The 17,306-nt window shown below is 42.3% G+C and overlaps 1 protein-coding gene across 3 annotated transcripts in view; it reads left to right on the top strand.

Moving 5' to 3' along the window:
• The window catches only part of KATNAL2 (katanin catalytic subunit A1 like 2), a 59,847-nt gene that overhangs the window by 27,202 nt on the left and 15,339 nt on the right, over positions 1-17,306 (top strand). For 2 of the 3 annotated variants that reach the window (XM_081149566.1, XM_081149565.1), the window contains exons 5-12: positions 2,400-2,517; positions 3,638-3,727; positions 6,392-6,490; positions 6,699-6,776; positions 9,569-9,667; positions 11,725-11,788; positions 11,984-12,102; positions 16,509-16,600. In XM_081149566.1, coding sequence (XP_081005692.1) covers positions 2,400-2,517; positions 3,638-3,727; positions 6,392-6,490; positions 6,699-6,776; positions 9,569-9,667; positions 11,725-11,788; positions 11,984-12,102; positions 16,509-16,600 — 759 coding nt within the window. The remainder of the gene's footprint in view (positions 1-2,399; positions 2,518-3,637; positions 3,728-6,391; positions 6,491-6,698; positions 6,777-9,568; positions 9,668-11,724; positions 11,789-11,983; positions 12,103-16,508; positions 16,601-17,306) is intronic. The other variant, XM_081149567.1, reaches the window with a different exon arrangement.

Genomic DNA, 17,306 nt, shown 5'->3' with positions numbered 1-17,306 from the left:
CTGGAGTCAGAAAGGATAACAAGGAATATAATGAATGGTGTTTGCTTACAATTTTATACTCAAAGATGGTTATTGAAATGAGAGGCTGTGTCATGAGACTGACTAGTAACAAATGAAAGTGCCTTTTCCTAATTCCTGCATCTCACACCAGAGAGCAAGCTCCCAGTTTAGAGATTTGCAGCTGACCCCAAGGAGGAAAGGCCCTTTAATGTGATGGATGACAGAATTAGGATGCCAAAAGATCTTGACAGCTTGGAAGATAGGCCCAAAATAACAAGATGAAATTGAATGAAATATGGTTTAAGCTCTAATCAAAGATGCACAACAAATAGCTCCCCCATTACAAAACCAGAGGCCTAGGAATCTAAGTGAACTGCAGATTCAGTGTGAGTCAACAGAGTGGTGTGAGTTCTAATGTGGTCTCGGGTGTCATCAATAGAAATACTCCAGAAAGTAGGAAGTGGCTCTATACTGGTCAGAAGACAGTGGATTAAGGGAAGGTTACCAGGATGAGTAAGAATCTGGGAGCCAGATGACCTTAGGAATGAGTGAAGAAAATGGGGATGTTTAGCTTGAAGAACAGAAGACTTGGTGTGGGGGTGGTCCCTAGAACAATGCAGTAGCTGTTTTCACTTCTAGAGATGGATTAGACCTTCTTTGCAAAATTCCACAGGACACACCTAGGACTGGTGAATAAAGGTTAAGCGGGGTGAATTTGGTTCCATATTAGAAAGAATTTTACAATTGCTAGAGCTGATTGGAAGTAAATTGCATTGCTTTGCACATTAGTGCACTTGTCTTTGGTCCTGTTAAAGTGAATCTGTGTATCAGTTGCCTCCAGTGGGAAAGTAGACTCCCAGTTCCCTGATAGCCCCACAGGGTATTGAGGCAAATTTAACTCTATATGTATGTATGTATGTATGTATGTATGTATGTATGTATCTATCATCAATCATCTATTTATCTATCATCTATCTATCATCTATCTTCTATCATCTATCATCTATCTATATCTATCTATCTATCTATCTATCTATCTATCTATCTATCTATCTATCATCTATCTATCTATCATCATCTATCTCTCACCTTACTTCGTTTAAATCAATGCTGTTCACAAGGGCTGTTCACTTATAAAACGCCTGGTATTTATTTCATAGCTATTTTATTGTTGTGCCAGTGAAAGACCCGAGGGACAGACATTCCTATTCCTGATTTACAGATGAAAACAAATGTCCTGAGAAACCGGCAGCTGTTCACCTCCCATAACATTTACCCCAGTGGGCCCAACACTGGGCTCACCATGTGTGGACACTGGCGGTATTGGTGCAGGCGGTCTTGGTGCCAAAAAGCTCTGTGTTTATATTGGATGTGAATACCTTTTCCTTTCTCATAAAGAAATGGAGTTCAAGTGGCAGCTCTCTGAGACCACTTAGCACAGGGGGAGAAAAAGTCTAGAAATACCCCCTGCAAATGCATCTCCCATGGGAGGGCTAAACACTGGGTGATGTGGCATTTTCATTCTGCCCCCAAGCAAGTCCCTCCTCTCCGGATTCCATCTCAAACTATTCCAATGCTGAATTTTACATCTAATTATGAGGATTTAGGCAACAAATGTATTTTACCTCTGTATTGATGTGTAATGTAGATACAGTCAAATGCACATATACTCGTAAACTTCCACCGCTGGCAGCCCATCAGCAGGCTCCCTTCCCAGTCAGTACGCCCCATCTCTGCCTCAGTTACCCACTGTTCTGACTTCCAGTCCCATTAATTCATTTGGCCTGAAGTATACAATTCTGGTGGAAATTTGTTTTTTGAATAGGAATGACCTGTACAACAGAGGTGAGGTAAGGTTGCTTTCCTCCCACGAGCCCCTTATTGGACACAGCGTGATGGGAGGTATTTTAAGTGGGCAGCGTATGCCCAGCACACTGCACTGAAACCATGGGCAAACCTCGAGGATTCCCGATGCTCGGTAACCTGAGTGGAGGATTCCTTCCTCCCCTGTACTTTTCCCCTGGTCTGAGTACTGCTCTTTTAAAAAGGTGGAAAGAAACAATGGAAGGATGTTTGTAGAGCAATGTGTTCTTGGAAAAATAAAGTTATTTACAGAAGGGCTGAAGTCAGGGGCATGAAAGGGAAATGAACAGAGTGAGTCGGGGGCGTCCAGGAGGAGGCGGTCCCTCAACCCCAGTCTTAGAGGAACCCAGTGGGTAGACTGAGCGGGTCAGGCTTGGATGGACAGGATAGGGGGATGGTGCAGATGGAAGGGCCCTATTGTGGTGCACCTGCCTCTCTTTCAAGAACTCTCTTTAAGTGTGCTCCACAAGTTGTTTAGTTACCTCAGACTAACTGGTTAAAATAATTTCCTTCAAGGTCTTTGTTTCCTCTCCTAGGGTGATGAGTGACAGCTGTCAAAATCTTCCCAAGGTCAGTCAGCTGAGGCCACGGTCCAAAACCATGGCGGGGAAGCCAGGGGAAGCCAAACACCTCCATAAGGAACACCCTAAACAGGTGGGGATGGCTTTGCTTGGTGTTGGTAAAATCGCAGGTGACTGAGAAATAGCCCCAAGAAAACAGTCACATTTATTTATTTTTTGAGGATCTATGTTTATTAAATTGCTGTATAATTTCATTAAATTATAGATTTTCTTCCAATTCACTGGATTAAAACACTGGCAAATCCCTAGTCTTCCTAGTGTTTCTTAATTTGAGTGGGAGGGCTCCTTCCTCCCCCAGCCTTTCCTGTGGTCTGAGTGCTGGGTGATGGGCCTTGAGGGGGGGGCCCTGAGCCCAGTCTGAGCCTGGTTGCTGCAGAGTTCTTTTCTCCCATTTGAGGTAACTGTAGTTGGCAGATCTTCCTGGCCTGTAGCACATCTCTGGGTTCCTAAATAGAGGCCAGGGGTAGTTTTGGGTGTGGCTGGGTCTCAGAGGCTCCTGTTGGGTTTTTCCAAAGTGCACACGGTTGGTCCCCACCTCAGACGTCCACACTGGACTTTCTGGGAGAAGAGATTGGCAATAAGAGGAGAGAGTCCAGCAGGCAAGTGAGACTAACAGCTCCTGACTCAGGAGATCTATGCCTAGAACCTCCTGGTTTAGGTCAAAACACACCAGGTTTCAAAGGAAAGAGAACCAATGGAAATTGTGAAACAATTACTGTCAAAGATGTCTGGTGGGATAGAAAGAAATAATCACAAAAATCAGTTAGTCAAAAGGAATCTCTCCCCCTCAAAGGGGCTGGACTGTCTGGCCATTGCAGTCTAACCCAAGGGGAAGGGCCGCTGATAAATCCCACAGGAGCTGGCTGCCTCGGCTGCCTCTCCAAGCTCAGCCATCCCTGGCCACAAACATCGCAAGTCACCAGAGAAAAGACAAGCCAGCAAGTGGGGATGGATTGAGGCAAAACTGTCTCTTCTGTTGGAAAAGCTGCTCAGAGCCTGTGGCTTCCAAGGCCAGCTCCTTCCATGTGGCACAGGCAGAGAGTTGATTCCTCTTGGGGCTGCAGAGAAGTGGCCGAATTACACAGGGGGTCCTCCATACACAGAACTGATCTCCGGCACTCGATCTGGGATGATGGACTAGGCAGTCACAACGCCAGCAGGGAGCTGACTTCTACCTGTCTTCCCACCTTCAGGAGGCTGTCAACACTCGGGTGGAGAGCGCTGACTTTGGCTTAAATATATCAGGAATCAGAGGCAATGGAGGAGATGCCCGTCCACACAAAGTACGTGGAACTCCTGAACCTGACGCTGAAAGGGGACATTCCTTTATCTTTTTAAAAATGAAAATAAAAATGTTACTTTTGTCAAACAGAAAAGTTAATATGTAATGATCAAAGGTTGGCTGTGAGGTGAACTGGGAAGAGCACTGGTAAGAATTAGAAAGAACCTTGGGGTTCCGGTCGGAATCTCCCTTCTGGAAGAATGAACTTGAATGAACTGCCCCATCTCTAAGGAGCTCAGTTTCCTCATTTGTAAGTTGAGGGGTTTGGAAGAGGCGGCTTCTAATGTTCCTATCAGTAAAATCCCATGATTAAAATGATAAACATTGGCAAGATTGTGCTGCATTATTTAAGAAGTAGCCTCATATGCATTCTTTTCTGCTCTGTCAGTGGTTGTTGATTAGTGGTGTCACCTTTCTCCTTGGAGGTATGGCTTCAGCTAGAAAGTAATTTCCTGTGAACCATGAAGCTTCTGCTGACAGAGAGTTGATTGTGTCCTTGATAGATATTCTACCTCTTTCATGATGAACCTCATGTCCTGATTTGTAAATAATAGTTTCTCAAACAGAAAAGACCCAGGTTGGGTGGATATAGGCAAAAGGTAGGGAAAACATGTCACTTGGAAATGAAAAGCAGCATAACCACCAGCATACCTCTTGATTATAATTTCCAGGGTTGTATTTCTTTAAGAGTCATCTTTCTTTGATCGAGTTCTTCCAGCCAGCTCTTCTCAGCCAAACTCAACTCTGGTTTGTGTGTTTGGAGGGGAAGCTGGGGGCATATCCTTGGCAATCAAGGGTGCTGTCTCATTGGTCTGAACTGGCTCCTTTTAAGTGCCTCAAATGTATGAGTGATTGAGGGACATGACACCATTCGAGCCAGTGCCTCCCATGGAGAAATATTTCCTTGCTCACCTTCACTACTTTCATTGTGTTTTCAATCACTTTTGTGCCTAGCAGTTTTGTGGCATTAGTTTCTCTCCTGATCCTCTCAAGTTCATATGAATGGATGCTTCTGATCAGGTTATAAAGAAGGGACTATTTAACCCAGCACTTAACCTTTGAAAGAGTCTGGCTATAAATCCTCTTTCAGCAGAAATGTCCTCAGGGTAAAATATACATGATTTTCTCCCTAGCATTTCAAATGGTCACAAGCTGAATGAGGTTGTATGGCCAGGGAGCTGATCTCTACAATGTGTCTCTCATTGCCATGTTAAGGCCCTTAGTTTCAGGATTCCCAAGTCCCCCTTGCAAATTTAATAGGCATGTTGCTCTTAAAGGTAATGGCTTTGCCCTAGCCGGTTTTTCTCAGTGGTTAGAGCATCGGCCCCGCAGACTGAAGAGTCTCGGGTTCCATTTCGATCAAGGGCATGTACCTCTCAGTTGCAGGCTCAGTCCCCAGCCCCAGTTGAGGCATGTGTGGGAGGCAACCAATCGATGTGTCTCTCTCACATCAATGTTTCTCTTTCTCTCTCTCTCTCCCTACCACTTGCTCCAAAAAGCAATGGAAAAAATATCCTCCGGTGAAGATTAAAAAAAAAAAAAGCTATGACTTTAGAGTCAGCTTGCCTAGGTTCAAACCCCCACTCAGACCTTCCCAACTGTGTGAACTTGGGCAAGTTGTTTAATCTCTCCAAGCCTCATTTCTCTCATACAGTAATCATAGGGCCACTTTAAATGTCATGATGAATGGAGGGCCTTACTGCAATGCCCAACACACAATAAACACTCAATAAATGCCAGCTACAGTTATTGTTACTTGTTTTTACACACATCTTTACTTTTTTCTTCTTCCTAGAGAGTAGACAAAGTGTCATTGGAAGGAGTATGAGAGACAGGTATCTGGGTTTGAATCTTGGCCTGAAGTCACTTGTTAGCTGTGTGGCCTTGGGCAGATCACATAATTTCCCTGGCCTTATTTCCACATCTATGAACCTAGGACACCATGACTGACTAGCAGAAGTGTTATAATTGGAAATAATCAAAAGTACAGATTAGTAGTTACAAAACAGTCATGGAGATGTAAAGTACAAAATAGGAAATCTAGCCAATAATGTAATAACTATGTTTGATGCCAGGTGGGTACTGGAATATTGGGGGGAACACTTTGTAAAGTATATGATCGTCTAACCACTATGATGTACACCTGAAATTAATACAAGATAATATTGAATGTAAACTGAAAAAAAATTTTTTAATTGAGAAAAGTTGGAAATAATCCTCACAAGGTACCTTGCACACCTGTTTCATGCCAGGTATCTACTGAGTGGTGAAAGCCCATAGTAAACAGGAACTATCATTACTCCTGTGCCAATGAGTCCTTCCTGTGTGTGGAATGTTTCAAAAGGAGGGGACAGTGTGGGGAGATAGACATGTAAGGAAGCAGATGGTGTGTGTCAGGAACTGAAAAATGCTTGTGAATTTCAATTCAAACCAACTTCAGTCTGAAGAATTTATTTACAACTTGTGTTTTTTTTTTTCTAGAGTGCCCCAACTCCAGGAAATTACCTCTTTCATTATTAGTACAGGTTCTTTTTAAAGCTTCACTTTAGTTTGCCCTACACACCAAGGAACATAAATGTGTCTTGGTTTAATGAAGCCGAGCTATTAAGGATAGTCTTCCCTCAAGTTTTAATGGTGTAAATAACCATTACATACTCCCTTTCAGGGCCAAATCATTGACTTCCGAGGGCTGCTCACAGACGCTATCAAAGGAGCAACCAACGAGCTTGGCTCGAACAGCTTCGATTGCAACCCAGACCCCTCAGTAAGTGGCTAAAATGTGACATTCATCTTGTAAACTGCCAAAATCCAGAAGAACTTTAGAAGTATAATTTTGAGTCCAAAGAAACCTTGAGATTGGGTAGAAGGTCATAGCAACCTGCCACCATTGGTGTCACTGTGATCCATGCCCTATTTTTCTTCCTAAATCCTGAAGCAATATTATAATGTGAGCTTTCTGTTCTCATGGTCAGGAACGGCTGCTGAAACCTCTGAGTGCATTTATTGGCATGAACAGTGAGATGCGAGAACTGGCAGCCGTGGTGAGCCGGGTAAGATCTGATATTCAATTCACAAATTTACGGAGGCGGACTGGGCTCCTGGAGCATTGCGGGCTGCTTCTTTTATTAATAACAATAAATATGATCATTTATTTATAAAGTGCCCCCACTTGCAAAGGCACTCATATTGTTTAGAGGCACAATAATGCATGATAAATAAATTATAGAATCATAAAATTACAATATAAAAAGCCCACCATCTTACTATAGAGGCCAAGAAAACCAAAAGAGAAAAAAGACTTAGAAAGTAAGGGACAGGTGAAAGGTTTTAGGCTGAGCCAAGAGTTAAAGAAAGAAAACCTCTTAGACGAGGAAAAAGCATGTCTGTGTGTCTGTGTCTTGTTTAAACAGTCAAAGCCTAGAAATAGAGAGACCAGGAGTCTGATGATTTCATAAGTGGAAGGTTCCATGAAGAACAAGTTGAGTAGCAAAGAGCTTACACCCAGACTACTGATGCTTCAAGGCTGCCTGCTCCCCAGAATCTAAGGGCCAGGAAGTCTCCTGGTTAACGACACAGGCTCTGGAATTGGTTGACCTGGATTTCATGCCTAGACCCTCTTCTTTTTAGCTGTGTGACTTTGGGCAAATTCCTTGGGAATGGAAGAGATTTCTGAGATACAGGAGACTTTCTCATTTCCAGTGATCTCAGATTTCATGAAAGATTGAAATCTAGGCGAGCTCAGACAGATGTTTAAAAGGATGCAAAAAACTACACAGTGACTCTGAGTAATTTGGGATTCCCAGGTCGCTCTTTCAGTCCAGCAGTTGTTCACTGCGTGTCTACTATGTGTTAGGTGTGTGATGGGGCTGGAAACGCAAAGGTGAGCCAGTTGGCACAGTCCTTGAGTGCAGAGTTTCTCGCCCCGCGGGCAAGGTGGACTTCGGGAGTGGAAAGGGGGAGTGTTTTGTGCCAAAGGGAGGGGAGGTGTTAGGGAAGAAGATATCCAGGAAAGAGCCACATGAGAAAGGGTATAAAACAGATGGGGAGGGGCGTCCTGGGCAAAGGTACATACCTGTGAAATTGTGTGATTGTGTCATTTCTAGTGAGCCAACTAAGACCTAAGGAGCGCTGGGAAACGGGGTTGGAGAGAGAGGCCAGGGTTCCTGAGTCAGGGCTCAGTGAACAGGGCCCAGGGTGGGGGACCTGCCTGTAGGAGGTGGGGAATCTTTCAAAGGTGTCCATTGAGAATGGGGTGTTCAAATGTGCTTTTAGATAGCTTGCTCTAATGACAGTGTGGTGGATGGATATCAAAGACATGGAGATAAGGAGACCAGCTCTGAAGTTATTACCAGTGAGAGAGGATGAGGGATTGAACCAGGCTGTGGTAACTGGGATGCATAAGAGAGCAGAGAAAAATATTTTTTATGGCCACAGAAATCAATAGTCTCGTTACTGTTTTTGCAAAAGGATAACATGACTAGTGATAGAGTTGTACAGTGGAAGTGGCCTGAAATGATTCCATCTGGAATCCTTTCTACAGTACCCTGGGAGGCAGTCATCTAGCTTCTGCTTGAATGCTTACAGTGAAGGGGAGGTCACCACTTCATGAGGCAGCCGTGCTGAGTTCTGACGGATAACATTTGATTGCTATAAGGAAAAACTTCCTCTTGGGAAATCAAACACAACCATGTGGGACTCAATGTCAACTTTAGAAGAGGGCAAGAAGTAATGCTATTATCTCTGAGTGGCTGGTGGGCATGCAAGTCCAGGCTTTTAAGACACAGGGTAGGTTCTCCCAAGATCTTGGAAGATTGAGTTCCCATCCAGGAATGGATCATGCATATTCTGCATGACTAAAGTCACTTGTATGAGTAGTATCTCCAATCAAAATCGTCACCTGTGGGTGAAGGGAACTAGGAAGATGGAGGACAGGAGTGGGAGCATAACATCTCACCAGCATTTAAAAAATATACTTTTATATTTTTGAACTCATGTATGTATTACTTATTTAAAAATTAAATAACTATAAAAATAGTTTCCAGATTGTTGTGCAGTCATCAGAATGACTTTGGAAAAGAGGCTTTATTTTTTTTAATCTAACACTCTAGCTATTTAGTTTGCCTGAAACAGCTCCTACTAAGAAAGGCCCCTGAGTGACAGTTCTGAGGAGTCTTGTGAAATTGAAGTTTGGAAACTGTAAATGAGTTATCAGTAAAAGCTACCTTAATTGATTATCCTAGGTGGCTGCTACAGGGCTCTCCTCTGCAAGGGGAAAACTCACTTTTGCTTGGTTGTTGTCGCCCTTGAATTTTGTAGAAGCAATTGCTCTTGATGGAAGTAGGGAGTGATCACTAGGGGAAAAGAGAAATTGGTTTCAGAGGAGCATTATCTCTTTCAATCAACAAATTAAGAAAGTGTTTGTGAGATCAAGGAGCAAGAGGGAGGCCAGGCACTGGCTAGGAACTATGTTTTGCAGTAAAGCCTCATGTAATTTGGAGGCATATTCTGTAGCTTCTTTGATTAGGGTCATAAATCAGCATGGTTTGCTATTGACTGAAGATGGGTATAGTCCATCATTAGGAGTCCCCCCCCCCCCCCCGAAAAGTACCATATTATATAATCAATGTCTTCTTCAGGGAAAATCACTGAATATTCTTATGGCATCCCTTGGTGAACCAACCCAAAATTACAATGTGCATATATATATATATTCCTAACATGAAAATTTCTTATCACCAGCTCTTTATGTCCTATTATAAGTCAAATATCCTGTGGCTCCCGTGTTTATTACAGCTGTGGAGGAAAACATTAGTTTTAACAAAATATCAAATGTGCATTGCAGGACATTTATCTCCATAATCCAAACATAAAGTGGAATGACATTATTGGACTCGATGCAGCCAAGCAGTTAGTCAAAGAAGCTGTTGTGTATCCTATAAAGGTAAGGATGGGAAGCCTCTTGGGGGGTATTTCTGTTCATTATCCATTGGACAAGCTGTATGTCATACACCCATCAGGGAGAGAAGCACAGGATGATTTTCTGTCCACAAGTTAGCTTTTTGCCTGTGTCATAACACTTTGCCAATACTGGGTTACCAAGGCCCAGTCCATTCTAGGCCATTTGAAATGTTACATCAGGGTTCAAGGCAGGTGTCTGCTCTAAGTGGTAATATTAGATCTGAGACTGTAATATATATGATTTGTCAGTTCCTGTAGATTGGTTCAAATTAGCCTCCCTCCTTATAAATATACTATAGTAGAAATACTTCCCATAGGAGAGGGCCAGTCACTTTGTTTTGATAGATCTACCTCCCCAACACACACACAAACCCCCATCATCTGGGGCTTTGCTTCTGGCTGGCTATGAAGACCAGACAGCCCCTTCCAGGGCACTGGCCAGTAAAGCTGGCACGTGCTCATTGCTTGCTCCTGACAAGTCTTTGGGCAGAGCGGCTTACTGAACAGGAAGAAAAATAGAAAACAAAACTCTCCATGTTTGGGTAACAAACGTGATGAGACGGTCACTGCATTACATAACTTTTGCTGTATAACAGACCTCCCCCAAAGGTAGTGCCTTTGAAACAACGATCATTTATTTGTTGGCAGTTCTGAGGGTAGGCAGTTCGGGCAGGGCTTAGTGGGGCTGGCTCATCTCTTTTTCAGGTGATAATGGTTAGCCCCAGTCACATGTCTGGGGCATCAGCCAGGGTGGTTGGGGAAGGTGGAGAGGCTGGGGAAGCTGGGACGGACAGAACAGTTGAGGCCTCTCTCACGTGCCTCTCATCCTCCAGCAGGCAAGCCTGGTCTCGTTCACACGGTGGCAGAGAATACCCAGACAGAAGCAAGAAAGGGCAGGTCCCAATCCATGAGCATTTCCCATGTCTCTTATATTTCTCATATTAGCTAGTCTTATATTTTCAAGTTTCTTCTTATATCTGCTAACGTCCCATTGACCGAAATCACCAGGCCAAGTCCAGATTCAAGTGGTGGGGAAATATACTCTGCCTCTTGGTGGAAGGAGCTGCAAATAATTTGTGGCTATTTTCTGTAATCTCCTGCAGTCAGGATTACAAATTTATTGAATAACCTATTTACTTTTACCACTGAGTTGATACAGCCCGTGACTTTCAGATGCTTCTATTCTAATGAGACAAAATCAATAAATTTGGATTGTGTTTCCCCTCTTTTTTCCTGTGTTAAGACAGGTGGGTAAGAAATATCCTGGTGTTCAGAATTAGTGGAAGTTTACTCACCATGTCCTCTGAGTGGCTCTATAGTACAAGGCTTCTGGAAAGGACAGAACAGCTCATTGAAGCTCTTTGGGTATTATCTCCATGGTTTTATAAGCTCTGCACGTGATGGCATAGAGATTTTGACATTAGCATCAGCAAGAAACTCATAGGTAGTTATAATTTTACTATTATCTTTCCTTCTGGTGGTTCTCTGCTAACCCTGCCCACCCTCTAGATTGCTGGCATTTGAACTAACAGGAGTTCCGTGAAGTCCATGCATGTCTTGTTTGGAGCCAGTGTCTCAATGCAGTCAGCACCGAATGTCCCAACTTCTACATCAGGCTTCACCAGGGGTGTGCTCTATTCACACACACCTTTATTTGTTGGTTCTAGTGTTTCTCTTGAAGTTCATATCTGCTAGGTCTACAAAGATGGCAAAATGCTCTGTATATAGAACTCGGGAGGGGGATGATGCTATGCACGTAAGAAATAGCTATCGTAATGGAGGAGAGAATTACCTACATATGCCTTTTTCTTCCTTAAAAAAGTTGCTCTCTTAAAAAGCCACATAAATCAAGCCATGTGTTCCTATGTGAAAGCAAAGTTGGGATATGTAAGATATATACGGAAGCAGCCAGCCTTAGTAAAAGGAAGGCCTGACTCTCAGAGTTGGGCTGTGCTCACTCCAGTTGCACTAGGTCTCCTGTGCAAAGGGTCTGACTGACATGCTGATACCAAATCTCATCACTCTTCCTTGTTTCCACAGTACCCACAACTGTTTACAGGAATTCTCTCCCCCTGGAAAGGACTACTGCTCTATGGCCCTCCAGGTAAGCAAAGCTTTCTGGTTTGGTCTTGGTATTAAGTGTGCGTGCAGAGGGTGAGCTGACCCATCCTCACACCGGGACGGGGCAAATGAGAGCTGAGGAACCTCCTTCTTTGTTTGCTTGTGATGCTGACTCCTGTCTGTAAACAGAGAGAGGAAGCTCAAATGCCACTCACACTTTCTCCATGTGTGTCCCTAGGTACAGGAAAGACTTTACTGGCCAAAGCTGTGGCCACAGAATGCAAAACAACCTTCTTTAACATTTCTGCATCTACTATTGTCAGCAAATGGAGAGGGGATTCAGAAAAACTTGTTCGGGTAGGATTTTTTTTTTTAATGTACAATTGACATACAATATCGTATTAGTTTCAGGTGTACAGTATGGTGATTTGATATTTATACACATTACGAAATGATCCCTGCAATAAGTCTAGTTACCATTTATCACCATACATAGTTATTACAATATTATTGACTCTATTCCCTGTGCTATCTAGTATATCGCCATGACTTTTATTTTACAACTGGAAGTTTGTACCTCTTAATCCACTTCATCTATTTCGTCTGCCCCACAACCCCTCCCCTCTCTAGTAATCACCAGTTTGTTTCACAGATACAGGAATTCTTGATTTTGTTTTTTAGAATAAGCTCCAGCAGAATACAGTGGTACGAATGATGTTATACCTGCCTTGTTTTTAAGTGACGTGTATGTTAGAATTTATCCTGGACCTTGATTGCCCAAAGCCCAGGAGACAGACTGACTATTATTTGTGGATATTAATTACGCTCCCATCAGCAAAACATGATCTCCCTTCCTTTGGGAATTTAACCAACGGCCCTTTTGCGAATTACGCAACTTAGGAATGGGAGTTGGGGGGGAAAATTATCTCAGAAGTGGCCTATTTTTTCCTTCATTCAAGAAGCATTTATTATTAAGCATGTGCCATATATTCAGTTAACATTTATTGAGATGCTACTCCTCTGAGCTAGTCCATATACTAGGTACTCAAAGGGGGAATCAAGAAACTTAATTATTTGTTCAGATGCTCTCCAGGTACATACAGAGTGCTCATAGCCTATAGGGTGTTTTTCCTTTCCTTAAGAGATTGTTTCTATTTTTACAATATCACATTCATAGTTTATGGTATATTTTATATTATAAAATTTTACCTTTTGAGAATACCTGTTTATGATTTATGCCTCAATGTAAGGTGGGTCCCTCTCAGAAATCCTGCTAAACTACTGCACTTTGTAGAATGACTGATAAGTAATCAATATTAAAGGAAGGTAAATATTATATATTTTCTGAAAAGAAATTACTCTAAAATATTATTCTTAAATTACGTTTCTTTGGATGGCTCATTTTCAGAATATTATGGTTTAATTGAAAAGCATAATAGAATATTTTTAAAGGATTGATTTACCTAAAGTAACCTATTATTTACTACTTTAATATTGTTTTCAAGTTGTTTCAAATGTGTACATTTTTATAAATTATTATCAGCCCTCAAGGCTGTAATTCATGGAAACCTATGTTGACATCTTCTATTTCTTTGTTCTTCATCTCGAGTCTAACCATATCCAAAGATGGGGCTTGAATTTAGCTTGTGCCAGAACTTGGGTTGTGTGTGATTCTAGTTAGTGGGATTTTAGTAAGCTGAAATCTGACTAACTAGAATCCTCATCAGCCTGTTTTTAAAGTTTTATTTTAAAAATTCCATTTCTCTGTGCTGAGGGACAACAAAGCTCTTAGAAAATTCCCCCAGAATCAGTTTAGATTCATCTCCTGTCCTGAAAAGTGCTGTTTAGAACCATGAGCATGAGACGCAACAAAGTGCTCAAAGAGAGATGACATCATATTCCCAGGACAGGACAGAAGAATAGATTCAGATATTTTATGAATATTCTCAACAAAGATTTAAATGGCTTTTCTTGTTCAGTGTTGACTAGCCAGAAAAGTCCCTTAGCCAGAACGCTTCCTTCTGTGTGAGCATTTTATTTAACTAAAGTTTTCCTCTGCTTCAGTATTATTTTGTTAGAATTCTAAGAGTGAGGAACTGACTTCTCCCCTTACTTTACAATACATTTAAAAAGTAACTAATTTTTTTGAAAAAGAAGTACAAAAGGTTATACAGACCCCTAAGCCTTCTCCTTGGAGGCAACTACTACTATAACATATATGTTTTTATGTAATACAGATATAAATAAGTGTCTTATACAAATAATTGTTCTTATAAAACACTTATATCTAGTTTGACATCAACAACTGTATCTATATCTCCCTTTCTCTTTAAACACAGTTAGGAGCATACTTCCCATACCCTTCTATACCTCGCTGGGGTTTTTCTCACTGGGTATTTTTTCTCATTGGATATTGTTACACACTATTATAGACAGAGTGTGTTCTTTTACATGTCTGAATGGTATTTCAGTGCATGGGTGTGTCCCAAAACGTATTAAACCAGTCTTTTCTGATGGACATTTAGGTTGTTTCCAGTCTCTTGCTATTATGAACAAAGCTACAGTGAACAGTCTTGTCACGCACACGACTTTGCATGTGTAGTCATGTAGAGCAATTTCTTTGAAGCAGAACTGCTGGGCCGGGGGAGTGAACATCGCCGACTGCCTAGTTGCCTGCCAGCAGGGTTGCGGCAGCTTACACTCCCACCAACCGTGAGTGTGTTTGCTTGCCCACACCCTGGCCAACACTGTGGAGTACCCACATTTTGAAATCTTTGCCAGTCTGATAGTGAAAGTAATATTTCAGTGCTCAAATACGCATTTCTATCATTCTGAATAAATTTGAGCATCTTTTTATAGGTTTAGAAGAATTTTTTTGTGTGAAATGCAGTTTTATTTTGGATATTAAAAAAATTAATTCAAGAGGAAGACAGGTAGCCTCTGTTAACCTCGAAGGATCTCACCTTCTGTCCTTTCAGAAGCTACTTTATTTTCTAAGCTCTTGAAAAGATCTTCACCTGCAAAACCTTGGTCATGCTGTCAAGCTCCTTACTATGGAGCTTTCAGATAAAGATAGCCCTTTAGGGCCTTTCCCCTAAATCAAAGAAGCTTTCCTACCATTTGCTTCTTTTCTATTCCAATTAAGAGTTATTTATAGGGAACCCTTGGGTTATGTTGCTCCCTCCCCTCCTAATGTTCATGCCTCTTAGGAGTTGATGTTATTGAATAGTTGAGTGGTCTCTTTAGCAAATGCACACACCTGTTGGTGCTTACATCTTTCAACACCTCCCCCCGCCCCAACCGTATGATTTAACTTCCTCCAAGTACTTTTGAAAATTTTAGCCTAATGCTTTCCGAGCACTTACCCAGGATTCTATATATTCTCTGGCAGTGGAAAGGACAGTGGTATGTGGTCTATATGGAGACGGAGGCTCCAGATGTGGTCCTCCTTCCACTTGGATATTTGGTCTTGTGTTGCCCCTTGCACCTTAGGGAGCTCCTTAGAAACATGTATGGTTCTAATAAAGAGTTCTAATATTCCATTTTTCATTGGGAAGATTGCCACCATTATAATTACCCTTAATATCAGGTATATCTGGGCACTTTTTTGTGACAAGAAAAAGTTCCTTGCTTCTAATGAGGTGGTCTCTATTACGTCTAAAGGCATGTGTGATGAGCATTGACATTTCTCTCAATTCATTAGGCTGAGCCAATTGCCTTGGCCAAATGAAATAGGTTTCTGAAAAAGGAAAATACTTGAGCATGAGCATGGATGCACCACGCACGTGCGCAGTTTTCCACTCGGTGCTAGGGGGCCTGCAATGATGACCTGCTATTACTCGTGAAAACCACAACCTGGCTTTCTCTGAGCCCTTCCCTTCTTATTTGTTCTGTGATGCTTTGCTCGTGCTAAGTGACATGGAGAATAAATCCCCTCTACCAATTAAAGAACCTCTATTTTTTTCTAAATCTCTATTGCTTTCTCCAATCAACCAGTGAAGAATTGTATATGGTGCTCAAGAGATGGGTTTCAGGGTTAAAAAGGTTCAGTTTTTTATGCTTTTCATCACCACCACATCTCCCTTTAGGGCTCTTTATTTTGCTTTTATATGGCTGTTCTTTTGCTACTTGCTTTCCTGTCTTGTTCAGTCTATAACATTTTATCTGGAATGGAACCTTTTATTCCACCAAGAATTGCCTTCAAGTACCTGAGCCCGGCAAACTGCAGTGTTGGGTAGAACGAGGACCTCATGGAGTAATTTGGGGAGCAGAAAGAGGCAAAATTCTTTGATCTTTTTAACCTATGACTGGAACTCTGTCCTTTCCCAGCAATTCTTCCTTCTGAGAATAACCCTTTCATTGTCCCTAAAGGTGTAGGAAAAATCATCAAATGATTTTACATATTCCAAGTGTCCCTGTGAGACATGCCATTGACAGGCAGTCTCAGGGATTAGCTAACGGACTGAAAGCTCAGGAACTGAGTTTTATCTTAAGCTCCCCTACTTATGATTAGTAACCTTGAGATAACCACTTAGTCTCTCTGGCTCTAATTTTATCAAGTGGTAAATGGAAATAATTGGACCATCCAACCCCATGGGGTATTCTAGGGAGAAATAATTGTAACGATTATAAAGTTGTTAGTGAAATAACAGAGTGCAGTATAAATGGTTAATATTGTAGTCATTCTAAGCTTTTACTCTCTGGGAGCATCTGAGAACTTTAAATATGCGAACTTGAACGTGTGGTTGCTTTCCTCCCACCAGGTGTTGTTTGAACTTGCTCGCTATCACGCCCCCTCCACCATCTTCCTGGACGAGCTGGAGTCGGTGATGAGTCAGAGAGGCACTGCTCCTGGGTAACAGACAGGGGTGTTGTTTTTTTTTTTTTTTTGGTCATCACTTCTCCCCTCTTGTAAGTGTGTTTGATGGTCGGAAGCCCATCGACATTTACCAGCAGAATGAGCCTATTAATAAGCCCACAAATTTTCTGCAGACACACGGGAAGGTCTTTAAATTAGATCCTGTTAACTGAATAGCTGATTTAAGTAGTTTTTATAACCGGAGGAAATGTCATCCTCCCTTCCCCCCTTTCCCCTTCCCCCTTCCCCACAGAGTGGTTTTCAGGCCTGAAGATCACCCAGCCCCACAGTCCCTGGCTGCCATAACCCCAAAGCCCTGCTGGCTTAAAATAGCCGCCTGTGACCACGTCCTCTGGAGCCAGAGGGTCTGCCTGTGGGGAGTGGGGCTGCAAAGAGCCAAGTCCCCAGAGGGGCAGTCCTTGACAAGGTGTACAGGCCAGGGAAGCCACTGCGTCCCTGTGACATCAGGTTGTGGCTCAGCATGTCCGAATTTAAATATGTCACGTATGTTACTCTCCAAAGATTAAGTGTCTAATGTCCCCAGCAGGAAAGGCTGTTCATTTCTAGTTCACTTCTCAGGCTATAATGAGCTTTCTCTGTGTGTGTGTGTGTGTGTGTGTGTGTGTGTGTGTGTGTGTGTGTGTGTGTGTGTGTTAAGAATGCCTTTCTCTCTTGATCAGAGGTATTTTTCTCCGAAACTTTT

The sequence above is a fragment of the Miniopterus schreibersii genome, assembly GCF_964146895.1.
Source record: "Miniopterus schreibersii genome assembly, chromosome: 10".
In the NCBI taxonomy this organism is placed as follows: domain Eukaryota; kingdom Metazoa; phylum Chordata; class Mammalia; order Chiroptera; family Miniopteridae; genus Miniopterus; species Miniopterus schreibersii.
The sequence above is the reverse complement of the archived record's forward strand: the minus strand, read 5'-3'. Positions and strand labels throughout refer to the sequence as shown.